The 27,308-nt window shown below is 43.7% G+C and overlaps 1 protein-coding gene across 10 annotated transcripts in view; it reads left to right on the top strand.

Annotated features, from left to right (window-relative positions):
• ASAP2 (ArfGAP with SH3 domain, ankyrin repeat and PH domain 2) overlaps positions 1-27,308 on the top strand; it is a 177,223-nt gene that overhangs the window by 80,383 nt on the left and 69,532 nt on the right. For 7 of the 10 annotated variants that reach the window (XM_044771922.2, XM_044771918.2, XM_044771926.2 and 4 more), the window contains 4 exons: positions 5,269-5,414; positions 21,123-21,197; positions 22,964-23,013; positions 25,723-25,852. In XM_044771922.2, coding sequence (XP_044627857.1) covers positions 5,269-5,414; positions 21,123-21,197; positions 22,964-23,013; positions 25,723-25,852 — 401 coding nt within the window. Of the gene's footprint in view, positions 1-3,045; positions 3,140-4,756; positions 5,050-5,268; positions 5,415-21,122; positions 21,198-22,963; positions 23,014-25,722; positions 25,853-27,308 lie in introns of those variants that run through there. The other 3 variants (XM_070512634.1, XM_070512631.1, XM_070512632.1) reach the window with 2 other exon arrangements.

The following is a 27,308-nucleotide window of genomic DNA, read 5'->3' as shown; positions in this document are numbered from 1 at the left end:
TTTGGTTTTGATCATAGTTTCTTTTGTCTTGCAGAAGCTCTTTAGTATGATGAACTCCCACTTGTTTATTTTTTCTTTTGTTTCCTCTGTCTGAGAAGACTTGGTATTCAAAAAGATCCTTTTAGGTTTGATGTCAAAGAGTGTACTACGTATATTATCTTCCAGGAGTTTTATGGTTTCAGGACTTATCTTCAAGTCTTTGATCCATTTTGAGTTTATTTTTGTGTATGGCATGAGATAATGGTCTACTTTCATTCTTTTGCGTGTGGCTGTCCAGTTTTCCCAACACCATTTATTGAAGAGACTCTTCTCCATTGTATGTTCTTGACACCTTTGTCGAAGATTAGCTGTCTGTATATGTGCAGTTGTATTTCTGGACTTTCAGTTCTGTTCCATGGATCTGTGTGCCTGTTTTTGTACCAGTACCATGCTGTTTTGATCACTGTGGCTTTGTAGTACATTTTGAAGTCAGGGATTGTGATGCCTCCAGCTTTGTTCTTTTTTCTCAGTATTGCTTTATCAATTCGAGGTCTTTTGTTGCCCCATATGAATTTTAGGATTCTTTGTTCTATTTCCATGAAGAATGTCATTGGGATTCTGATTGGGATTGCATTGAATCTGTAGATTGCTTTGGATAGTATGGTCATTTTAACTATGTTTATTCTTCCAGTCCATGTGCGTGGAATCTCTTACCATCTCTTTATGTCATTGTCTATTTCTTTCAATGATGTCTTATAGTTTTCATTGTGTAAGTCCTTCACCTCCTTAGTTAAATTTATTCCTAGGTACTTCATTCTTTTTGTTGCCATTTTAAATGGAATTATATTCTTGAGTTCTCTTTCTGTAAGTTCATTATTAGAGTACAGAAATGCAACTGGCTTTACAAGTTGATTTTGTATGCCACAACTTTACTGTAGTTGTTAATTATTTCTAATAGTTTTCTGATGGATTCTTTAGGGTTTTCTATATATAAGATCATGTCGTCTGCAAACACGAGAGTTTCACTTCTTCACTCCCTATTTGAATTCCTTTTATTCCTTTCTCTTGCCTAATTGCTCTGGGCAAAAGCCCCAGTACTGTGTTGAATAATAGTGGTGATAGTGGGCATCCTTGTCTTATTCCTGTTCTCAGAGGGATGGCATTCAGTTTTTCCCATTGAGTATGATGTTGGCTGTGGGTTTGTCATATATGACCTTTATTATATTGAGGCAATTTCCTTCTATCCCTATTTTGTTAAGACTTTTTATCATAAATGATTGTTGGATCTTGTCAAATGCTTTCTCTGTGTCTATTGAGATGATCATTGGTTTTTATTCCTCATTTTGTTAATGTGGTATATCACATTGATTGATTTACAGATGTTGAACCATCCCTCTGTCCCTGGTATAAATCCCACTTGATCATGATGTATGATCTTTTTGATGTATTGCTGTATTTGGGTTGCCAATATTTTGTTGAGGATTTTTGCATCTATATTCATCAGCAATATTGGCCTCTGGTTTTCCTTTTTTGTGTTGTCCTTGTCAGGCTTTGGTGTCAGAGTGACGTTGGCCTCATAGAATGCGTTAGGAAGTGTTCCATCCTCCCTAAGTTTTTGGAATAGCTTTAGAAGGACAGGTATTGAGTCCTCTCTGAAAGTTTGGTAGAATTCCCCAGGGAAGCTGTCTGATCCTGGGCTTTTATTCTTTGGGATGCTTTTGATTACTGTTTCAATCTCTTTCCTTGTGACTGGTCTATTCCGATTCTCTGTTTCTTCTTGATTCAGCTTTGGGAGGTTGTAAGTCTAAGAATTTATCCATTTCCTCTTAGATTGTCCATTTTGTTGGCATATAGTTGTTCGTAGTATTCTCTTATAATCCATTGTATTTCTGTGGTATCTGTTATTTCTCCTCTTTCATTTTTAATTTTATATATCTGAGCTTTCTCTCTTTTTTTCTTTGTAAGTCTGGCTAGGGGTTTGTCAATTTTATTTATCTTCACAAAGAAGCAGCTCTTTGTTTCATTGATCCTTTCTACTGCCTTTTTTATTTCAATAGCATTTATTTCTACTCTGACTTTTATTATTTTTCTCCTTCTGCTGACTTTGGGCTTTGTTTGTTCTTCTTTTTCTAATTCAGTTAGGTGTAGTTTGAGATTGCTTATTTGGGCTTTTTCTTGTTTGTTAAGGTGAGCCTGTATTGTGATGCATTTCCCTCTTAATACAACTTTTGCTGCAGCCCATATGAGTTGGTATGGTATATTTTCATTTTGATTTGTCTCCAGATGTTTTTTGATTTCTTCCTTAATTTCTTCAATGATCCATTGCTTGTTCAATAGCATGTTGGTTTAGTCTCCACATCTTTGTCCTTCTCTCAGCTTTTTTCTTGCAGTTAATTTCTAGCTTTATAGCATTGTGTTCGGAAAAGATGCTTGTTATTATTTCAATCTTCTTAAGTTTATTGAGGCTTGCCTTGTTTCCCAACATATGATCTATTCTTGAGAATGTTCCCTGAACACTTCAGAAGAATGTGTATTCTGCTGTTTTTGGATGTAGTGTTCTATAGATGTCTCTTAGTCTAACTGGTCTAGCTTTTCATTTAATTCCACTGTTTCTTTGTTGATTTTCTGTCTGGATGATCTATCCATTGATGTCAGGCACCTTTTTGAAGGGCACCACACATTCCTGTTTCTCTCACCCAGTGGAGTGACATCAGCACCAGATGTCTGCTTGTGGCTGTCCCTCCCTTCCAAAACCACACTGGAATTGCCCACGTCTTGACCACCAATTTTGACATAGTTATAAAATAGCATGTGGTTTGAAAGGAACTGCCCTTCACTGATGACCACATGTTCTAGAATTATAAGTAGAGTAAAATAGAAGGTATAACTGATCCGTCTCCACAATGGAATTGTAAAAATCTAAAATGAGGGTACTTTTGGTTTTGGGAAGGTAAGCTATTTTTAGCAATAAAACAAACATCAGTGTAGCAGAATAGAAGAAGAACGGGCTTTGGCATCAGACAGACTTGGGTTTGCACCCCAGCTCTGCCACTTTCTGTTTCCTAGGACAAGTTATTTGATCTCTTTGAGCTCCAATTTCCTTTCGGCATTATGAAAAACGATACGTCTTATAAAGTTGTTCTGAAGTGTAGAAAAAAAGGTAAGTTGTTTGTGCTCAATATAAATGACCTTGGTGCTGCTGTTAACTAGTGTCAGTGCTGTTGGGTGTGCACTGAGTGTGCTCAAACTGTGTCCTTACCTCGTTCTTTGAGTCTTACCTTAACCTTCTGATGTCTCACAGTGGGGCCTTTAACCTTCACGTGGCTGAGACAGGAGCCCTGGTGAGAGTCTGTGACTCACCAAGGTCATACCTGTTTCCTGGAAGGCAGAGGACTAGAACCCATATCTTCTGAGGGCTCTTCCTACTCTGCCACATATTCTTCAGGATCTGTGTTTTCGTCTTAACTCATTTGCTAAGAATAGTCTCAGAAATGCATTTAATTTATCCAGAACTCTCAGGTCTTTTTCTGGACTGTCAAGGAAAAAAAAAAAGAGGAAAAGGGCCTGAACAGTGAAATTAATTTTCTCTTGTGTTTGATCCACTTAGAAATCCTCTCAGCCATCCAGATGTCATGGGATATCACGGACAAAGCACCTCTCTGGTGGGATTTGTGGGCTCGCCGTTCATGGATCATGGGGATCTGGCTCAGGGTCAAGGGCTGCTCTCCTCAAATAAATGTCCCTCGTTTGCCCCGGTTGTCAGGCCCAGCCCAGGCACTGGTTTTGGCTGACAGTGGTTTTATTTCCCTGAGGAAGAATTTGGTGGGGTTAACACACAAGTTTATGCTGCATGTCTGCCTGCCCTGTCGTGTCTGTAAAGTGATTGTGTTACATTTCTAATTGCAATGATGAAAAAATACAAGTCGTGTGTCCACGCAAACAGAAGTTTGTTTTATTTTAGATTGGCTGGATTCATTTAAAAATGTCTGACCTGGAAGTGAAGGAATTGTATTCAAGCACATTAATTTACCAGATTACCCATGTCCCTACCCCCAACCCCTGTTCCTGAATCAGGTCTGACAGGACTCTGGCTTCTACAGCTTCAGCAAGATCCATGTATGATTTCGATGTTCAACAGGGATTGGGAACCACTGAGCTGGAGACCCAGAATCCAGATTTCCACTTTTTAAGCTGCTACATTGAGGCCTAATGATAGTAAAGTGCCATCAGATAGATGACCAGGGTTTGCTTTGTTTTTTCTTCTTTTTTTGTGAGGACACTTTACCCTGGGCTAACATCCATTGCCAGTCCTCCTCGTTTTGCTTGAGGAACATTAGCCCTGAGCTAACATCTGTGCCACTCTTCCTCTACTTTGTATGTGGGATGCCTCCACAGCAAGGCTGATGAGTAGAGTAGGTCCGCACCCAGGATCTGAACCTGTGAATGTGGGCCGCCCAAGTGGAGTCTGTGAACTTAACCACTCTGCCATGGGGCTGGCTGGCCCCCAAGGGTTTGCTTTTTTTTTTTTTCCAAACAGCATGTGATTTCTCTTATATTTCAGGCACAAAGATGAATAAAACTTAGTCCCTATGCTCCAACATATTGGGGAACACATTTATCAGACAATTTCAATGAAACATGCAAAGTGCAAGGACAGGAAGGCGCCAAAGCCAGATACTCGGGGCCTAGGGCAGAGTCATGGCAGGCTTCCCAGTAGAAGGAGGAGTCTGTGGGATGCACAGGAGTTGGGGAAGGCAGAGCCGTGAGCACGGGACACATCATAAGCAGAGGCGCAGAGGCACTCAACTGACTTGCAGCCATGGCCTGTGCTCCAAGGATCGTGGCTTTTCCTGTGTTGAAAGGAGAAGCTGCGGCGTGTGGCTCTGGATTGGAGTTGTGAGCTCCGTGCTTGAGAGGAGCAGGCATTTATTTCTTACTGAATTTCTAGGAGAGGGCTGAGTCTGTTGACTTGGCTGGTGACTCCTGCCATCTTGTAGGCCTGGGAGATGTGGAAAGTGTCGGGGTACCCTTGGCAGGCTCATCCGATGAGCTGGAGACTTCAGGACTCGTGTGAGGCTCTTTCCCTCCTGGGACTTGTGCTTGTTCTTTGGGATCTGTTGCTGGCACAATGGGATGCTGTCGGGACAGCAGAGTTCTTTCTGTTCCTGGTGCAACTTGACTTTTCTCAGATTTTTATTCTAGTGTGTTTGACTTTATTCACAGCTAAGAAGACCCTGGTGGGATGGTGAGGCTGATAAGTTAACAGTGTATCTCACATTGCTATTGTAGCTCATGTGGAAAACGAAGAGCAGTACACCCAAGCTCTGGAGAAGTTTGGTGGCAACTGCGTCTGCAGAGATGACCCAGATTTGGGAAGCGCGTTCCTGAAGTTCTCAGTGTTTACAAAGGAGTTGACGGCGCTTTTCAAGAACCTGGTAAGTGTCATTATGCATGCAGCTATCGGGCAGTGTGTGAAATGCCTCCGGTTACTTCAGTTGGAAAGGCAGCTCAATAGAGGAGAATTAAGGTTTGTTTGATAAGCTAGGATATATTTCGTAGCTCATGTGTACCTAAAGGAATTATGTTTTCTATGCACATTAGGTCACTTTGGAATAAATTTTAGAATTGTAATTTTTACTCTAACAAGAGTTTTAAAATTCAATTTGGCATTTTAAATGCATTTGTCGTCTTAAGGGCCTCTGACTTCAATATTTAATAGCTTCTAAATTGTGTAGAATAGTGTGTTTCTGATAATTATAGTAGGCATTTAAACTTATAATATTTAATAAATATGTTTTAGACCCGTCTTACACAGCAAGGTAACCTATAATCAAAGCACAGAAATTACCATGAATATTTAAGACCTTTTATGCTCCAAATGCAGCGCCAAAAAGAAGTTTCATTTTTTCAGCAAATGGAAATACGGAGTTGGTGCTTCTTTCCTGTGGTAGGTGCTTGGTGACATGGGGTGAATGAAGTTCTTTGTTGCGCTTGGTAGCTCTGCGCCGTCCTTGTCGTGGGAACAGAATTCTGAAGAAGTGGGAGCCTGTGAGGGTGTCTGTGACCCTGCTGGGTGGTTCTTCCACAATGGGAGTGTGCACTGGGATTGTTCCAGCTTTTCTTTCCTGTTTTTCTCCCCCAGCTTGTCCTAAAGGTCGTGGACAACCAGACCAAGTCAAGAACTCAATAATGCTATCTATGTAGGTTGCAAACAACAGTGTCTTTTTCATTTCTCCTGTCAACAAGCTCATAACAAGTGAAAAAATAGCTCATCATTCTTGAAATGGTGATGATGGCGGGTTTGTAAGTCTGGCCCTAGAAGGGCAGAAACAAGGGAACTTCACTTGTAAAATATTTCAGTTGGAAATGGAAAAAATAAAAAGCTGTTGCTGTGCTTAAATCTTTTACTTGGATTAATTTGAAATCTCTTGGGGCTTTTATCAAGTTCATTGCCCATTTAATACTGCCCCAGACAAGCTGACGGCACGCATACTGAGCAGTGGAGCCCTGGCCCCCTTTTAGCCCCACTTCCTGGACCCTGACAAACATGCTTATTAGGGTCTCACCACTGAGTCAGATTGGAGGGTTTTTCTTAGGTGGAGAAACTGAATGGTCACAGGGAAGAGATCTGTAGATGCTGAGCTGGGGGTGATCTAGTGAAAAAGTCAGCCTGCCACCTAGTCTCCCAGCTCCTTGATGGAGAAGCCCCTCCCACGAATGCAGAGCTGCTAGCCAGCTTGTTAGTGCGCCTCACTCTTAAATGTGAATGAACAGCCTCCAGAATGAAAGAGACCAAAATAAACAGAAAAAAAACTGAGGGAAACAGAGACAATGCCAAGAGCAGAAGAAAACTTTGAAGAAAATCGATTTAATTCCACAGAGAAATCGGAATAGACGTTGTATGCGAAACGGGAAATGGGATGCAGCTTGTTAATCAAAGAGGGGGAGACAATTAGTGTAAGAAAATGTATGTAAAAATCCTCTGAGAAGGGCTGGAGTAGAATAAATCTCTCAGGAAATAGATCAAAAAGACAAAAAAGACAGAAAAGTGGGAAATGGATAGAAGACGAAGTGAGGATTAATCCTCAAGGTCCAGCATCCAGCTGACAGGCATTTCACAAAAAGAGAACAGAAAATCAGAGAGGAGGACATGTGAATGCAACAGTACAAAAGATAGTTTCTAAAACTGAAGGATTTGCATCTCCAGATTGAGGGGCTCGAGAGTGCCCGGCTCAGAAGGGAAAAGCACCCACTCCAAGGCATCTCTTTGTGAAATTGCAAAAGATCTTACTCACCTCCAGAAAGCACGAAGAGGATTAAGAATCACAATGGCATCGGACGTCTCATCAGTAACACTGGAAAGTTTAAGGCGTGGAGCAATGCCACTAAAATCCTGAGGAGCGTAATTCTAACCTGGAATTCTACCCAGCCAACTGAGCATGAGAGTAGAATTAGAGATATTTTCAGACATGCTAGGCTCAAAAAGTTTAGCTCCCATGTGTTATTTCTCTGAAACTCCTAAAGGACGTGCTTTAGCAAAATGAAGAGGGAAGCCAAGAAAGAGGAAGATGTGTGAGTCAGGAAACAGGATCCAGCCAGAAAGAAAGCAGTGAAAGGGATCCCGGGAGGATGCAGAGGGAGGCCACAGGGCGGCCGAGCAGGTGGCTCGGAGAACAGCCAGCCCAGGATCTGGCAGTGTAGGAAACAGGGAGGCAGAAGGCTGGGGTCTCTCCCCCGACCCCAAGCAACTAGCTCTTTATTCAGCTGCTCTCTACACCTGGGTTTTCTAGGCTGTAAAATGGAGGTAACACCAAACCTGGTTTTGTATATAGAGTACAGCTGATTGCTTTTACACGTCTTAGCTTATTTAGTCCTTATAACAATCCCATAATGTGAGTTGGTGTTATCTCCACTTTATAGATTAGATAACTGAGGGTCTGGGTGGTTTAAAGAGCTCATCTCTCCCTTGGGACGGCTCTAAGTCCTTGCCAGCTTTTGCACGTGTGCCTCCAGATGTAGAAGAGCCATATGGTGGAATCCTGAACAAACTAACTTGCACTCAGTTATCAACATGAGCAGCTATGCAGGTAAAATGAAAGCAGCTCCTTCTTTTTCTTGATGTCCAGGGCCTGGACATTATGACTGGTACATTGCCCACCAGCCCACAGCTTTACCACTTCTGAGCGCTTCAGAAATCCCTGCAAGGCCTAGTTGTTCTCCACCCTTCTGCAGTGAGTAAGTTATCAGTGGCCATCATTTGATGAGCACCATGGTGCAGAAAGCACTGGGCTAGGCGTGAAGGGTGTAGTAGTTCACAGTAGTTCGTTTAAGCCTCCTAATAGCTGTACGAGATAGCTTATATTCCCTTCATCTTACGTGGGGCGCATACACATTAAGTAACTGACCGAGTTTTTAGCCCCCAAGGGACAGAGTTGGGAGTCATGTCTAGGTTTTAAAACTCCAAACCCATGCTCTTTTCACTGTGGTATTTAAAGGAGTTAAGGCTTCTTGTCAACTCCTTGGGAGGAAAAAAAAAGACTGAACAGAAGAGAATGCAGTGCAGGGAAAGGTGTAACATAAAGAGAAATGCAGACTGGGGCCGCACTGTTGCAGTGGCCGTGGGTCAGCCAGAGGCCTTGGTTTCCTCATCTTAAAAGAAGAATGAGAAACCATTGCCTCATAGGACCTCATAGGACCAGCATCAAGTTAAAAGGAGTGAGTGGGAAAGGTGTTTTGTAAATTAAAAGCCTAGCACACGGGTGACATTTTAGTGTCGTTATGCTGACCTACTAATGTCCGGGCTATAGTGGCTTTCTAAGTCCATGTGCATCACCTTAGTTTCGGCTTTTACTTGATGGAGTTAGGATTGTTGATCCTGTTTCCTGGCAAATATCAGAGAGAGAGAGAAAAGCTCTTATTTGTGCCAAAATTAGCATTCACCAGGCCTGATTTTCCAGGCCAATGCCGGTGTTGAGGCTGCACGGCCCTCAGAGCTCCAAGTGGCCTCTTCTGAGAGCTGCTGCTGAGAGTGAGCTGGTTATGGGAGAATTCTCCTTTTTTGGCGTTTTCTATACCATTCTTATTCCTATTTTTCATTATATCTGTCCTGTCTCTTATTTTTAAAGCCTTGCTTTTACTTTTAAAAAAGTAAACACGTTTAGGGGGCCGGCTTGGTTGCGCAGCGGTTAAGTGGGCACATTCTGCTTCTCGGCAGCCCAGGGTTCGCCGGTTCGGATCTCGGGTGCAGACATGGCACCGCTTGGCACGCCATGCTGTGGTAGGCGTCCCACATATAAAGTGGAGGAAGATGGGCATGGATGTTAGCTCAGGGCCAGGCTTCCTCAGCAAAAAAAAAAAAAAAAAAAATTGGGGAGGACTGGCAGTAGTTAGCTCAGGGCTAATCTTCCTCAAAAAGAAAAAAAACAGTAAACACCTTTAAAAAACATTTCAGTTCTGCATGGCCAAGATTCCCACTTCTACCTCTTGTCCAGAAAGAACAATAATTCCCATCTACCTGCTTTGCAGCCTGAAAGAATGTTCATGGAGCAGTTGAACATCTCCAAGGAAAGGCCAACTTGATATAAAGTGAGATTTTGTTACTAATGGGTGAGATTCTCACCTTCAGAGAGTCTATGAATTTTTTTCTGCAAATAATGCAGGAAAAAGGGAAAAGCAAGGCAGCTCTGGAAATGTAACATGTATGAAATTAAACTGGTTATAAAGTCAACCCAACATCTTAGGTTCTTTTCCTCTTACCAGATTAATGTGAAAATCCTGGAAAGATTTTCCAAGAGCAAGTTCTGTGCTGAGAAGTGGCTTTTTAATGAATTGCTGCATTAAAGGATGGAAAGGTCCGTTACAGACATGTGGTCTCTGTCTCTGATTTCAGAGAATTGGTAGTGAAATTTATACTCTCAGTGCACAGAAGCTGCTCTAGGTGAAAGTAGTGGCCAGCGGATGCTGAGCTGAGGATGGAGTTCCAGTGCGAGAATTGAGAGCAGCCCCAGGGCTGAGGAATTTCACTTTATTCACATCAAAAGGGGAACCTGAGGGTTCCACTGACCAACATACACATAAGTCATGAATTTTTTTTACACGCGTGATTGGCCGTAGAAGACATTATAGCCATGGAGTAAAGATCTGATAAGGTTCTGTTGGGGTGAGTGGTAGCTTGCGGCTTTGTCTGTATGATGCACGCGGTGCTTGGCAGAGAGGCCTTCCCACCCTGCTGCATTGGGAATAGTGCAGCAGCCTCTCTTCCCAGCACCATAATCTTAGGTGAGAGATGAGCTGATTCTCTATATTAATAACGCTTAGCTCGTTGCTTCATACAGAGATCCTTGAACCAGAGGTCCTCACCTCCAGTACTTCCATAAACTTTCTTCTCTTTTAACTGCTTTTGTTGAAATGTCTTGTATTTTAAAATGCCTTGCATTCTTTCTTATTAAACAGGGGCACTGAGCATAATTTTAGGGGGAAGACTTACCATTGTTTTGGACATAGATTAATGAACTGTGCTGAATTCTAGAGAAAGCCCCAGTGGCTTGTACGTGGTATGTGGGAATATCTGCCCTAGATTGGCACCAGACTATCAACTTTCCATTTCCGACATCTGCTTTTTAATATTCTGACACTCTTTTCCCTGCTAATTGCTGGTTTTTACCACTATCAGAGTCTCCAGTGTTTCTTGTTCCACAGCACTCTGAGCTGGAAAACAAGATGATTTGGCTTGTTAGACTTGTAGGCAAAGTAAGAATCTATGAGCTTTGAGTGAGGAACGCTGAGGGCTAGGACTTCTGGAGGGGAATAGAGTTCATGGATGGACCTACCGACAGTTACTTTGGACACCCAGCAACCTCTGCCACTGATGTTTTAATCAGGCCTAATGTCTGCTTGGAAATTCTTTGTCTGAGACTCGCAAGACAAAGTAAGCTACTTCCTACAGTTAGAATCCCTGACCAAAATGAAAGCACATCCTTAGTTTGACCAGAACAACAGTAACAATAAGGCTAATGTCAGGCAAATGTGTTTTTGGTGGTAGCTTAGCCATCTAATATGTGTAAATTGTACTTTGATGCTGTTTCTTTTTTTGGGAGAAGCAGTGTTACCTCATTGTAATGCCCACAGTACACTGACTTCTAGAGGTCAGAGAAAGTGGCAAAAGCCATTGGGGGAGAGGACAGGGTGGGAGCGACGCCTTGGGCATGGGAGGAGAGCTCAGCTGAAAGAGTGACTGATCACCTGCTGGGAGCTGGGCCGTGCTCTGGTGCTATACGGGGCAGTAAGCGCTAATAACTTTCATCTGGCTTGGAGACACGCAGATGTGTTTATTATAATGCAATGTGTGGTGTGATAGCCACTGTACAGATGCCACAGTGCCCTGAGGGTGAGGCCCCAGAAGGTGAGGCAGTGACTCCAGCCCAGCCTTGGGTCCCTAGGATGAAGGTGGGGCAGGGGAGTCCTGTGGGCTATCACAAGATGTCCTCAGGTCCATCTGCACTCAAGCATGATTGCAAAGCTTACAAACACACGCCTTGCACGTATTCTTTAACGACTTGTCAAATGTGTGGAGGACATGCTGTTATAAAATAATCGTTTGAAAGCGTTAATGAACTCAAAACAGGGTTTCTTTTTGTTTTCTTTTGTCATTGTATATTTTCTCAGTTGCTGGCTATTGGAAGTAGCCCTCCATGGTGTAGGGGACCTCAGGCTTTTAAAAATCTTTTGTGAAACCTAAGGGAGAAGGTGTGGACAGGCTGGGTTAGGAGGATGTGAATGAAGGTGGAGGACCACCTGGGCAGCAGAGGGGCAGGAAGAGAAGCTCTGATGAGTAACTGTTGGCTTTGGTGATCAGGAGGGCACAATGACTGTTTCCCTGACTCTGCTGTAAAGGCAGAAGACAGGTTGCAGTAGCATGAGGAGACATCACGCGGAGGAGGAGAGACAGCAGGTGTTCACTGTTCTGGGGGGAAGTTCATAACGGAAGGAGAAAGTGAAAAAAGGAAGGTTTTTAGATGAGAGAGACTTGAGCCTATTTCTAGGCCTCAGGGGAAGGAGCTGGTGGCTGGAAGAGGTTGATGGTGCAGAAGAGAGGGGCTGTGAGCTGTGAAGGCTGTGCATCCTGTGTCTCCTTCTGTTGGTGATATGCTTACCCAAGAGTCAAGCCCCTGCCTCTCCGGGGAGAGTCATCAGCAAATTTATATGGGTGAAGTCAAAGTCCTAGCTTTTTCTTGTGTGTTCCTCTTTCTTTGGGAATTTTCAGCTGTTTATTAATCATTCCTCAAAATCTAAACCTTGGCAAACTGTATCAATACCTGTATATTCCAGATTCTAGTTTACAAAGCACTTGGACATAGTTCGTTTCATTTGCGCCCCCAGGAGCCCTAGCCTTGCACTCAGTGGAATCACATGGGGCTTCTTAGAAATGCAGACTCCCAGGCCCTTCTCCCCTTGGCCTACTGAACCAGAATCTCCGTTTTCATAAGATCCCCACAGCGTGAAAAGGCACATTAAAGTTTGAGAAGCATTGCCCTAGAGCAGGGGTTCTAAAGTGTGGTCCCTGGACTAGCACCAGCATCACCTGAAACTTGTTAGAAGAAAAGCCATGGGCCCCACACCATCCCAACTGGATGTGGTTCTCAACCTTCACTCCATCAGCAGCACCTGGAGGCTGTTAGAACACTCCTTTGTGGGCGCCATTCTGAGAGTTTCTGATTCTATTTGCATTTCTGGTGAGTTCCCCAGGGATGCTGCCCTTGATGGTGAGGAATCAGCTGCTCTGGAGGACTGTCTGTATACACACATACATGTAGTGTATACTGGTGCAGTGCTTCCGACGCTTCCCCCTGGGGAGATTGAGGCCAGGGTGCCAGGGTCCAGCTGATGCCAGCAAATACCTTCTAACCTCGGATTCTTGGAGGTAATAAATTTGAAAAGATGCTTTTATTTTTGGTTCATGGCTTAACTAAATATTTTAGCATTCTGTGGTTTTTAGAAGTTGTGGATTGCATGGATCCTGGGTTCTTCTGTGCTGACCTGTCTGTCTCTCCGAGTTGGCCGTCTGTGGGTTTTCAGCAGGGTTGTAGGTAGTCCCAAGTGTGTAGTTTCATCATCTGTTCTCCAGTGGAAGAGGGGGGCAGGAGGTCAGTGTTTTCTTTCTACTTAGAACCTGAAAGATCAAAGCAGCCTGGCTGCCAGTGACTTGACGTTAAAGGCAGAAACCAGGTCAGCTGTTTCCCCTCTTTCTTCTGGTGTGAAAGTTACCGATGTGTTTTTGGCAGCTGGCTGGTTTTGATCTTTCAGTTTGTGTTAAGCACTCAAGATTGGCAAGGGCTCTCCCCTCTCCTTTTTAATTAAACCATCAGAGTGGCTCTGCTGCCAAAGAACCTGCCCTGGGAGCACATATTCACAAGGGCCCTGTGTGAGGGTGTGAGAGAGAGTGGGTGTGAGCACGCGCACGTGCGTGCAGTAGACCTTAGGCAGGGCTGTCGTGCTCCGGGGAAGAAGTCTCTTCTCTTACACCAAAAAAGAAAGTAACTAGACGGTCTTCCTTTGTGAAGCTTCCTCGCACGCATCTGACAAACTGCTCTGTATAACAGGGATAGAAGGAAGTTCTGACGTGGACGGCACTTGGGAGGGCAGCGTGTATTCAGTCTCAGCTTATCCGGCTCTGGTCTTGTGTCAAGTGTGAGACTGAACTCTAAGGTCAGCCATCCTGGTGGTAAAAGGATGGGGCTCTGGCTTCACTGTTCACAGCTCAGCTCTGCTACTTCCTAGTTGTGTAATTTGGGAGCACAGTGAGTGGCTTAACCTTCTTTGTTTTCATATCTGTAAAATGAGGATAACACCTACTTCTCAGAGTAGTTTTAAGGATTAAATGAGATTAAATGGCCCTGTGCCATTTAGGGATTTATTCAGGCCATCTTACCTACTACCTTCTGCTTCTCGCCAAAATTTTCTGACTAGGTAACCATTCTTTCAGATAAGCAGCCTTTGGAAAGAACGTAGAAAACTGTTCTTTGAACTCACTGGGCACGCGCCTGCCCCAGGGCCTTCATGTTAGGAATTTCCTCTGCCGAGAATCTTCGTCCACCAGATTTTCACATGGCTCTCTGCCTCACTTCCTTCACCTTCTGCTCATATGTCACCTCCTAAAAAGGCCTCTTGGCCACTATTTGAGAGCCCCATCCCACAAATAATCACAGCAGCTTTATTTCTAAGATTTGTAGTAGCCCCCAAACTGGAAACAACTCAAGTGTGTCAACAGGTGTCTGGATAAGCAGATTGTAGTATATCGCCAGATGATGGAATACTGCTCAGCAAGAAAGACTGAGCTCTGGATGCAACAGCGTGGACGCATGTCAAAGTAGGTGTGCTCAATCTCAAAGCAATTACGAAGGAAGCCGACAAAGAGGACTGCATACTATGTGATTCCACATATATGAAAGTCGAGAAAATGCAGACTGTTCTATGGTGACAGAAGCAGATCATTGTTGCCTGGGGACTGGAGATTGAGGAGTGAGGAGCTGGGGGATGGGCTTGCAAATGCGGCACAAAGTAACTTTTGTGGATGGTGGCTATTTCACTGTCTGGATTTTGGTGATGGTTTCTTGGGTGTGTGTATATATACATATATATATATGTCATAACTTGTCAAATTGTACACTTTAAATGTGTGCAGTTCATTGTATGTCAATTACACCTCAATAAAGCTGTTTTAAAAAAGTTTTTTAAGCCCTTGGTCTAAAGTGTTGCTGTCTAATAGAACTTTTTCATTGCTGGAAATGGTCTGTATCTGCTCTATCCAATATAAATATAAGCCACTAGGCACATGTGGCTTTTGAGCACTTGAAATATGGCTAGTGCAACTGAGGAACTCAGTTTTTAACTTGATTTAATTTTAACCTATTTAAATTTGAATGGGCACTTGTAGCTAGTGTCTGTCATATTGGACAGCACAGGTGTAATGCCTTACCTGCTACTATATCACCCCTAGCAACAGCAGCCGGACCCTCCTGGGTCTTAGGCTCCAGCTCTTGGAGGTGACTTGAAGCTTCCAGCTGGTGATGGCTGTTTCGTATGTGTGTGTCCTTGCTGATGTGAAAGCTCTGCTAAGATTCTCCTTAACTGCAGCAGTGAGGTCTGAGGTCTTCTTGCGGCTCTCCCTCCTCTGACAAGGAGGTGTTGCTGTCCCTATGGAAGGTTGAACAGGTGGTTTGTCTTTCTTTGAAGGCTTGGTTTTATCTGTTTAACTCTGGGATTGAGCAGCATTTGCTTAAGTTAAAAAGAAAAACCCTGCAGATCTCAAAGTGTCTTTTCTACCTCTAAGTTTCTCATAAATTAGGCATATTAAAATGAACTTACATGACACAAATAAGTTTCAGGAAAGATTCTTTGGCCATATTTTATATAGCGATAAATTGGTCTTTTAAGGAAAAGCTGATAATCTGCAAAGAGAGTTAGGCTCTATTAAGGGTTTTGGGGGACAACCCTGAGGACACCTGTTCTTTTCTAGATTCAGGAGCGTAGAGCCAAGAAGAGTCTACCCAGGGACATTTTCTGTTTTGATTCTGTCTTCTTTTGGCTGCTCCTTAAAAATAGAGAGCTATGATGTGAGAATCCTATCTAGGTTGAGGCTTCTAGACGGATCCCCTGGGCGAGATCATTTGGCAAAGCAGACTTACTCATTGCCTAAGTCAGGAGAGGCAGCACTGTGGTTCCCTGAGGCACGGCTGCAGGTGGGCCCAAGGTGGAGCTTTGGCTGATCAGCAGCTGGTGGTAACCAGTGACCAGGGGCTAAAGGAGCAGGCGAGACAGTGCCCCTGTGAGCTGAGGAATTTTTGAGGGGAAGGTCGGGAAGATTTTGGAGAGTATGGAAGTAACAAGGATAGAGTCAAGGAATTTTAAGACCAGAATGATAAAATAATTAGGAAGAAAAGCATGAAATATGGCTCTTGGCCGCTATGTCTCCCTAGCCCCCCAATCTCCTTGTCTGTCTTTGTTTGCCAATCGCTGTGACATTAGCATCCTGAGGTGGTTGTTGGTTTCTGATAGCCCTGCTTGGCTGCCTGCCCTGCTGACTGAAGCCAGCCCTGCTGACTGAATCATTTTATTTCTCCTTGTGAGATTACAGACCTTTGACAACTTATTGACTCATCTTGTCAGACATATCTAAATGAACCCAGGAACAGAGAGAGAGAAGGGAGGATTGTTACTTTAAAGAAGGCATGTTTGCTGTTGGTATTAGATCCATAGTTAATAGCAGTGATTAAGGTTAATAATTTGTATCCAGACCATGCGTGGTGTTTAAAAAGCCATTTTACATAACATACTTCTTAAAAGTAAGTCAGAGCATAAGAGAAAGCCTGATTCTTGCTTGACGCTGAGGAGAATATTCTAGTTGGGTTGCCCAGGGATAATTTAATTCTTCTCATAGATCATAAAAATTTCATTACTCATAAATTGAGGCTGGAGCTGCTGAGCACAAGGGATGTATAATAATCTTTTGGCTGTGGTTTTCATCTCACTTGGCCAGAATGGAGGATGGTTCTTTTAGCTGTGGGCCTGAGGATCCTGGGCTGCCCCAACACACATAGTCAGAGAAGGATTCAGAGCCCGGCCTCCGTGCTTCAGGGCACTCTTGCCAAGAGAGGACGTCTGGGCTCCAGTGCACTTGTTCTCGGGGCCTGGGCAGAGACAAGAGCCGTCGTTTCCTGAGACGCTCACTCTGAGTCAAAATGCTTCTGTGCTGTGCCGGTGACATATGTAGAGCGTGTAAAAGCAGAGGGCAGACACAGGCTAACGTCCAGGAGTATGGAAGCTTTGTTAACAAATCCATTGATGAGGACTGTTTATATTTGTAATAATTTCTTTAAAAAAACACAGCTTTATTGAAGCATATTTTACATATAAAATTCACCCATTGCAAGTATAGAAGCCAGTGATTTCTAGAGACTTTACCAAGAGGTGCAGCCATCACCATAAATCAGTCTGGGGACATTTTCTTCCCCCAGTAGGGACCCTCATGTCCTCTTACAGTTAGTCTCCATTCCTAGCCCCTGCCCCAGGCAACTGCTAAACTACTTTCTGTTTCTTTTATAATAATTTAGCTAATTATTTTCTGGTTAGGGAATAGTTTCTTATTTTAGATTATTTTAATAACTCCAGAAAGAAAAATTGATTGGAATGAAGGCCAGAATCCCCATAGCTGATCTGGCATCCAGACTTCTCTTTTTAGATACTATCTTCCTCTGCCCCTCTGCCCACATGGCTGCTGTGCTCCCACGTCTGTGACTCTGCCTGCTCTTCCACACTGTTCCTGTTGCCTGGAATACCCTCCACCCCATCTTCAAGACAAAATTCTCCCTGTCTTTTGGAGATCTAGCTCACATAAACCCTGGTCAGCAAAGATTTCCCTTGTGTTCAGACTAAAAGTAATTTCTCTTCTCGGAAATCCCACGGTGTTTTATTTATGGCTCTTAGAGTTTTCACATTGGCAGTTTACTTACTTAAGTAGGTGCTTTATCTCCCCTATTAAACCCTGAGTTCCTGAGGACTGAGGTTCTGTCTAATCCATCTTTCTTTCCTAACCCCTCTGTACCTCTCCAGCTTCATCTCCTGTCATTCCCTAAGGGTCTACGCATCTCCTTTGTAGCATTTATCACAGTTGTAATGGCTGTTTAATGTCATGTTCACCACTAACTTGTGGGCCCTATCCCCACATCTAGAATGAAAGCAAGCCGGCCAAGTGTGTTTGCATATCCACAAATTTTCACTCTCTCCACTTTCATATTTCACTCTGGATACCAAACCTTAGTTTACCTCTTCTTACCCTGATATCTGTCATCAGTACCTAAGTTCTTATTTGACTTAAATAACGAATAGTCTTAAAGTAGATGTGCAAACCTAATTCTGATGGAGGTTCTTTTCCCCTGCTGTAGAGAATCTTGTTTTTCCTCATTCATGAATACATGCATGCTTAGATACATCTGTTGTAAAAAAACCTACTAAAGTTCTTCCTAGAAATAGGATTTTTAATCTGCAAGTACCTTGTTCTTTTTTCCCGCAACCCGCCGTGAACTGAGTTGCTCTGGTGCCCTTGGTTCAGCCTGCCACCCTCACAGCTCTCACCCTCCCCTTCGAGCTGTTTTCCTGCCCTGTCTCTTGCACATGGCTTGTCCAAGATGGTGCTGCATTGGCTCCTCTCCACGCAGCCATCAGGACTGCATTGATCTGTGCATCTGACTCCAGCTGTGGCTCTGTACGGTCATGTGGGTGAATGGGCAGTGTCTCAAGGTTCAGTAACCGAGACAGTTGCCTTCTTCCCAAGCCCAGGTTAACCCGCCTGACTGTTCAAAGACAAAGTCATCGTTTCTTTCCACAAGGAGCTATTGGGATCTGTAAAATAGCTGCGTGTGGCATGTCTTAGACTTTTTAATTTTTCATATGTATATATTTACTCTTCCTCCAAGATGGGAAGCATTGTGTTTATTTTGTAGCTAGCTTGTTGCTGTCTACACAATAGGCACTTAATATCTGCATGATGAATGAATTAACAAATTCACATTTGCCTTCCCTATACGATGTTTGGTTTAAAAGTACTGATGTGTCTCTAGATTCTGTCTCTTGCATATTAGATGCTCAGAAAAATACTTAACTGTATTGATTATGCAACCAATGTTTATCAAAGATCTGCTCTGGACCAAGCTCTCTGCTAAGTGCTATGGAGAATATAAAAATGAGGTACGCGTGAAGCTACCCTTTAGGATTTATGGTGTGAGTGATAAGATGCATGCAGGGTAGAGCCTGTCAAGTACCTTAAGAAGTTTTTTAAGAGGAAGATATTGGAGGATTTGGGGAGGGAGGGGTCACTTCCTACTGGGAGACTGGGGATGTTAATGGAGAAGGTGACATCTAAGTAATCCTGATGGGTGGGAAGGCTTTGAACAGTGGGGACGGGAGGAAGACGTGTCATTGGATGGAACAAATGGAGCACAAGCGTAGAGTCAGGGGAGCAGAGGACAGCAAAGAGTTTCATTTGGCCGCATGTGAAGGTGGAAAGTGGCAAATGAGGTTGCGTTCTGGAGGGTCTCAAATGCAGGAGTAAGTTTAGGCTTGACTAGGGACAACCAGATAAATCTGACAGGACTGCGCGGGAGGAGTGGGGCGGGCAGAGACGAGGAGACGGCGGCCAGGAGCAGGGGAAGCCATTGCCTCAGGCCAGAAAAAGGGCAGTGAGGCCCAGCCGAAGAGCAGGGTGGTGAGAATGGCAAGGAGGGGCGTGGGGTGGCCGAGCTGGCTTGGGCACGCTAGTTGCCAGCACGCTTCTTAGCAGGCAGTGGAAATATGGAACAAGACGTGTGGGCTGTGGCCGATCTGTGCTCCTCACTTGTGTTGATTCTTGCCGCGGTTTACGTGGAAACCCAGGTGTGCTTGCCGTCAGAGATTATTCACCAGCATGCCTTTTATTTGTCACCATTCCTCCCAGTCATCCACAAGACCTCGCCTTAAACTCAGCTTTTCAGTATTTGAGAATTTACCTCTTAAGGCCAATCCTTCCAAGTCATGGCTGACTGCATTACACCTTGGAGGAGTGCCAGGTGTGTGACGAATGTTGAGTTCTGTATGCCCAGGAGAAAAGTTACCCAAAAAAAGGCATTTCTGAAATGGCAGCCACTAATTGATCATTTATTTGGCAGGATTGGTGGTTGGTGCAGGCATTATTACACAGTTTCCCGGTGTTTTTCAAGTAAATTTCTTTCTCCATGTTTTTTTGCTGAGGAAGATTTGCCCTGAACTAACATCTGTGCCAATTTTCCTCTATTTTATATTGAAATGGCCATTTTTTGATGTGTGGAAATGTCCACAGCATGGCCCCGGATGAGTGGTGTAGGTCCGTGCCCAGGAACCTAACGTGGGTGCTGAAGCAGAGCTCGCTGAACTTAACCACTAAGCCACAGGGCCAGCCCCTCTTTCTCCATTTTGGAAGTTCATATGCTGAATAGTGTATGGAAATCAGATCCAATATTGCCTTAAAAATTCTGTCTATAGTTGGTCTTCCATTTCAAGGTAATTCTACTAAAAATAAAATTTTCTTTGCTTGATTGTAGGAATGAATGCATAAGGTTCCAAAGTCCTCACTCTTGTCTTTCTCCTTTTATAGGCCTGTAATCTAGTGCATGTACCCACAGTGACACATGTGCCACAAGGCCCCAGCAGGGCCAACTGGCAGTTGTGTTGACTTAAGGGAGCGGTCTGAGCCTGGGGGGTGGGAAAGTAGGTCTTCAGCTTGTTTTCTCATCTGGGAGGGAGTCTTGTAGGGTTCAGAACACGGCGGGGCTGTGCCTGCAGGTCCTTCCTGACGAAGCCCCGTGCTTCTCAGTTTGCTCACATTTGAACTGTCAGCAGGGATGGGCTTGCTTGCGCTGAGTGTGCTCCCAGTGTGTGTCAGGAGGTTTGATTCTGCTCGGTTTAATCCGTGGTGACAACTTACTAAGCCACCATCTCTTTTCTTGCTTCAGGGAGAAGAACAGGGACCTCAAGACCCTGTGTCCCTCCTTTATCTCCCTCTCCCCAGTGACACACGCATGCACACTCTCACACTCAGTTTTTTTCTCGTTCTCTCTCAACATTTAGCCATACATGTTCACAGGAGACAGAGCCCTCTTCATTCTGTTTTTCCTTTTGGCTTCCCCTGATGGGGCTGTGCTGGGGAGGTTGGAATCTGGGGGCCTGAGAACTGAGCACAGCCCCAGGGCGTCGGATGGAGCCACCAGCGAGTAGAAAGTAGGAAGTAGGGGTGTGCATCTGTATTCCAGGATCTTTAAAGTGGTTCTGTCATTGATTGTTTTGAATTATTTTTTCTTCATTGTGATGATTATCTTTTCACAAGCTTCTTGACTTAATAATAGAAGATTATTATTATTCTGAAAAATAGACACATGTAGACTTTTCACTAGTCTGTATGTTCATTTGTGAGATAAAATCATTACAAAGAATGTCAGAAAGAATAAGGCTGTCAGACTTGGGCTGGTCAGCTTTTAAGTGCAAGTTAATTATTACCAAGTGTTCTCTAACCTCCTTACTGTGTCCTCACTTTAGATTAAAAAGGAACTTGAATATTTGTTTTTGTTTTTGTTTTTTAGATTCAGAATATGAACAACATCATCTCTTTCCCTCTGGACAGTTTGCTGAAGGGGGACCTAAAAGGAGTGAAAGGGGTATGACGTTAAAAGTCCTGCTCGTTGGGGGACCGTTTTTGTGGAATGTGGAATCACAGTCACACTGGCCTGTCAGGGGAGCAGCCACATTCATGCGTTCTAACTGGGATGGCAGGATGCTGCTTGCTGCCTCAGTTTCCCTGATTTGCTATCCTAGCACCACCTGTCAGCCCTAACAGTGATGACCTGTGGCCTTTCTTGTCGTCCTGCTGGTAGTCTAGGAGGATGTGAAGGGAAAGAAACCACGCTTTTGGAAATTGTAAAGTATTTTGGGGCTCTGTCAGCTGGGCAGTGAAACCTGTGTGGAAAAGTCTGGTTTTCCAGCTGGTGTGTCACTGATTGACCACTGGGAAAAGGATCCTTGCAAGAAGGTAGCTTCCTGATGGGAAATGGCGCCAGTAAAGCTTGAGCTGACTTTATTTTTCAGTCTTCCGAAGGATGTTGGTTGTTTAGAAAGTGCTTTGCCATGTATAAACACTGGAGCCCTGAATTGTTTCACGAGTACATGAGTGAGAAACAGTCAGGGCTTGAGTGGTTTTTGGGTACCAGATGCTGAGCAGTAAGTTGCTTTTGCATGTCCTTGGCACGAACAGCTGTGTGCTGTGAAAGGGAGATGATTGTGCCTGAGTTCTTAGGAGACTGAGTTCTTTGATTGGATCTGCCCATAATTCCTGGTCACATCTGGGCACATTTGGAAGCCCAGGCTGGCTGATCTCAAGGTCCTTTGCAGAACCTCTCAGTATCTCCTTCACAGAGGGTGCCAGGAGAGCTGCTGGGGTGGGTGGGGTGGGCCTGGGGAGCTGTTAGAACACCGGGGAGCATTGCTCATCATCCCCTTGGAACCTGAAGAACATGTCAGCCAAGTTAGAAAAATGGAAGGCAGAGGGAAAACATGCAGATTTATAGAAGTATGACACAACACTGCTCATGAAGCTTTTGGTATAGCTTGAAGCCATGGGTCGGCTGAGGTGCAGGTGTGGGAGATGAGGCTTACGAGGTGGAAGGGCCAGTTTGTGGAGCGCCTTCGAGGCCAGGCTGAGGGGCTGGGCCTTGGCATAAGGCCAACGAAGAGCCAAAAAATAAAAAAATGAGCCCCTTCCACAAAAAGGATTCTGTCTTCCAAAAGAACCTTGTAAAGGGAGCGTAAATAGGTGGAACCATTTGATAGAATTTCTAATGGTTCAGTATATTTTTGAGCCAGGCTTTATGTATGAGGTCCTATGTTCCAGACAGAAGAGTGAAATCGAGAGACCTCAGGAGAAGACGAATGGCTTTTGTCTTCTTATTGTTGGGCCCAAATCAGAGTGACATGTGTTGGAGAGATTCCTATATTAATAGAAAAAGTCAGAGTCCCTTTGTTTTAGAGAGATACACTAAAATACTTGCAGAGTAAATGTTATGTGTTTCTGGGTTTAATTTCAGAATAATCCTGGGACAGAGGGTAGGGTATAGGTGAAACAAGATGGGTCATGAGTTAATACTTGTTATAACTGGGTGATGAGTACATTACATGATTCTCTTCACTTTCCTCTGTGTACATTGGTATATTCTATAATAAAAACTTTTAAAGAGAAAGGAAAAAAGGAAGTACCACCACTAGTCTAATTAAAACCCTGTGCTCTAAGTTCTTTATTTTTCATGGGATCACATACATCATTTATTAGAGAAATTAATGCGCCTTTCAGGACTAGCCTAGGGATAAGTAAGTTTATCTTGCCCAGAAGTTAATGATTAGTCCTGTTTAATTTATGCCTCTCTGTTTACAGGATCTGAAAAAGCCTTTTGATAAAGCTTGGAAGGACTATGAAACAAAAATGTAAGTGTTTGCATTTCAGAAAATAAGCGTAGGTAATATTTCAGTTTCAGATCGAGCTTTTATTGCTTGAAGGTATTGTCTAAATAAACCTTAATCAAGGAAAGAATTCACTAGAACAGTGTTGCTGTGATTGTTAGCATGCCAAATGCTTTCATAGTTGGTGTCTAAATTCAATGATGTTAACCTCTTTAAACACATTTTTCCTTGTTCCTTTCTATTATGTCATAATGGTTACAGAATATTATTTCCAGGAAAGTGAGTTGAAGGAAGGTAAGGCCAATTTCTCTCAAGAGGTATTTCCTTCCTTTTTTTCCGAAACACTTTCTCCATTTTACCACCATTTATGACAGCAGCACAATTTTCAGACTTTATCTTCCTGGTGATTTGTGAAAGCCATCTGCCTTTCACTTTGTGGCTGTATTTGTCTGGAACTCCTGACCCCTTGGTTTTAGAAATAGAGATTGTTGGAACACCCTTCCCTTCGCTTAATTTGATTGCTTCATCTGCCAAAAGCACATGAGGAATGGGTCTGTTGATTCCTGGATGTGCATCACAGCTTCCATCGAAGGCAAGACTACTGCTACTGGTTGACTTCAGGCAGTTGTAATATTTCTGATCAGTTTTTCATTCCTGGAATAGAGAGAATTGAGCTAGATAGAATTGGGCTAGTGATTGTGGGGATAATGATTTCAATAATTTTAAACACTTGTAAAATAGAAAATATTTTTAAATGTCTCGTTTGCTTTGTAATCGCTGTGCATTTGGTTAATAACATAGAGTTTTCTGGGTAGAAAGAGAAACTTTAATATGAAACCATCTGGTAAAGTAAGACGTATAAAGAAGAAAGCCATTCCAGACATAACTACAAGTATTTAATTGGGTTTGCATTCTTTCACCAGCTTTGGGTATCTATTCAGTGGTGAAGAATCACAAAGCTCAAACCAAACCTTTGATACTTGTCCCATCCTGGAAGTCTTCACTTTCCATCCTGGAAGTTGCTTGGATCCTCAAATTCTGGAGTTTCACTGATGGCATATGTTCATGTATGAGCACAGGCAGAGTGTTAAACTAGAATACCTTGAGGATCAGTCAACCCAAGAGGCTCCCATCTTGCTATCCTTGGCCCTTTAGCATCCTTCATGTGCATACCAATTCAGTGCATAAATAGGGGAAGGATCACCATTCCTACTTCACAGATGGGAAACCAAGACTCAGTGGTTTGCTACTGGCCGTTGAGCCAGGGCTACAAGGTAGATTTGACTTCATTCAGCTGCTCTCGCTGCCACCCTTAGTGCCTAGAGGAAATGCTTCTGTGCATGAAGCAGAGTGTGAAGGGGTTTCTGAAGAGGGTTGTCCGAGAGCCTTCTGGTTCTGAAAGGGGAATGAGATCACGTTCTGTAAAATCACGACACACATAGGTAGGATGGGGACCGAATTACTCACAAAATCGCAGAATTTGAGAATGAGGGAGCAACACCATTTAAAACTTGAAGTAATTCTAGGATAGATAAAGGAATTAACTCTTTATCTGTTTACCTGTGAGATTGATTTATCCCAAGAGGCCATGTGATATGTAACAAACAGCTTTAGACATCTTTGAAATTCCTGTACAATTGTTCCATACTTGATTATTATGGGTATGACCGATGTCTGGTCTGTGTCTTGATCCCTCTGAGATGGTGTCATGGGGAGCCTTGGAGCTGTGTAATTGTAGTCCCAGGAACCTCGAGCCCTCCTATGCCTGGATCCATCTAAAACTATCCCTACATTATGGTGGTGTGTTTATTATATTCTTACTCATTCAATTGTCGAGTACCTACTGTCTGCCCAATGCTGTGCCTCAAGGTAAAAAGCAAGAATTAGAAACGATATTTCTTGCCTCTTCTTAAGTACCACCTCCCCAAATGATGGGACACTCAAACCCAAAGTAACCCATTTCCTGTTGAACAGCTTTCTAAGAAATGCTGCCTGTGTCTTCTAGTGTCTGCCTTGAGGCTCTGCAGAAAACGTCTACCCCCTTCTCTTCGTGGCAGCCTTTATATTTTTGAGTGCTTTCTGTGGTTTTTGTTTAGTCTCCTTTTTTCTAGAATAAAAGTTCATTGACTATTTTAAGCCCTTCTTAACTGCTTCTTAACTGCTGTGATTTCATGGCTGCTTCTCACCCTGGTCACTCTTCTTTGGACGTGCTCCAGTTGGTCAGTTTATACCCTGAGCTGCACACTTGACACTTAGGCAATGCAGCTCAAGCATGAGATAAATGTGGAAAGAGGAGTGAAGCTTAAGAACTGAGAAGCTTGCTTTTTCCCTCTGTGGCGATGAGCACTGTCCTTTTCGTGACTTCACTGACGTAGGAGCAGGAGGGGAACTGGGAGGTGGGGAACCGTTACTGGCCGCACAGTCCCCTTTGGGCTGCACGCAGACACACAAGTGAGGCACAAGCAGACTTTCTACCTCCTCTGACCCACATCAGGCACAAAGTAGGTGCTCAGGAAGTATTTGTTGAGAAAATACTCAACAAGAAAGGCCAAGTTTGACATTTTTATGACTAAATGCATTTTCCTTTCCAGTAAGGTGAGAGGCTGTCCTGTTCCTGACAGGCTCGGCGAGCGTTTGCCTTGCAGGCTGGGTTATGGGATCCCTGCAAGGCTGTCCAGTGTGGAGCGCCGTGCCGGAGGCATCTCGATTTACCCTTGCTTTTTTCACATGTAGAACCAAAATAGAAAAGGAGAAAAAGGAACATGCCAAGCTCCACGGGATGATTCGTACTGAAATAAGTGGGGCTGAAATTGCTGAAGAGATGGAAAAGGAGCGGCGGTTCTTCCAGCTACAGATGTGTGAGGTAAGAGGCTGGGAGGTGGCAGGTGCCAGGCGCCACGGCTGCAGGCAGCCAGCCTTCACCTTCACGTGTACTGTGGTGAGCCTGCCGTGTCCTGGGGAACATTGCCTTCTGGCTTCTCCTAGGGGCTTCCGAGAAAACACCATGTGCATTATCGGACTCTGTTCCATTTCTATTATTGGGGGAGCCTGAGTCTCTTGGATGGTGGGATTAGATTAATCTAACACCAACCTTTTATTAAAGGTAGGGAAAAACTAAATTTAAAGAATGTCCCTTCTGGCCTCACATACATACTTAGGCTCATCTCCTCCCACTGGAACTGAACTAAAAAACTCCCTCGTTAGGTATTTTTTAATGAAATGTATCGGTTCCCATTGTACCAATGGAATCCATGATCAGGGACGGGCTGTGAGACGTCACCTGGGAAAAAATGCAGCTTGTCGTCCTCTCTGCGTAAGTGTGTGAGAGCATATTACAGAAGCCAAGCCGCCTGCCTTTGAAAGTGCTTCCACCCAGATTCTACCAGCTCACTGTGCAGACGCTCAGCAAGGCAAGAGGCCCTGTACCTTGGGGAGCTCCTCTGCTTCGCTCTCTCCTGCAGCCTGAGCCCTTGCTTTGGGGAGGGGAAAATCACAGGCTGACACTGAGAGCATTTCTCTGCTGGAGGCTTAGGGATGGAGAAATCAGAGACCAAGCATGAAGGCTTTTGCTTCCAGCCTTTTTATGCCTTGCTTGTGGGTCTGTTTGTAAAAACGGCATGTGGAAACATTTCCCACCTCTGCCTGAGGCTTCATTCCTCCTGGCCGTGGCAGTGAAGCCACTTGAGCTTGACGGCATTTGTGTTTCGTCTTACAGCAGTGCAGACTTGTGTTTTAAATGTGCAAAAAGCATGGGTGATATTTATGACAGGTATTGAAACTGAGTTCAGCCAGATCTTGATTCCCTGTGAGCAGTCAACAGCAAAGCTAATCCAAAAGGCACTTTTTGATTTTGGAATGTTTGTTTCTTAATTGCAGGAGGAGCTTAGCCTTTATAAATGTGTATCTTAGGAGTATATTTAAATACGTTGTTATTCCCAGAGCAAACGTCTTAAGTGGTCAGTGGAGGAGAACGAGTCTCAGGGAGCAGGGTTATGACATTTGTCTGATGCTAGTATAGCTACTCCAGCTCTCTTTTGGTTTCTGTTTGCATGGAACTTCTTTTTCCATCATTTTACTTTCAACCTGTGTCTATCTTTGAATCTAAAATGTGTTTGCTATAGATAGTCTATATTTGGATCATGTTTTTTAATCCAGTCTCTGCCTTTTGGTAGGCTTGTTTAATCCATTCACATTTGGTGTTAATATCGATGTGGTTAGATTTACGTCTGCTGGTTTTCTTGTCTTTTATGTCTCATTTTTTTGTTCCTCTGTTGTTCCTTTACTGCTTTGGTTTTCATTAAGTGAAAATTTAGAAAGTT

This window comes from Equus asinus, chromosome 6 (genome assembly GCF_041296235.1).
Source record: "Equus asinus isolate D_3611 breed Donkey chromosome 6, EquAss-T2T_v2, whole genome shotgun sequence".
NCBI lineage: Eukaryota > Metazoa > Chordata > Mammalia > Perissodactyla > Equidae > Equus > Equus asinus.
The sequence above is the reverse complement of the archived record's forward strand: the minus strand, read 5'-3'. Positions and strand labels throughout refer to the sequence as shown.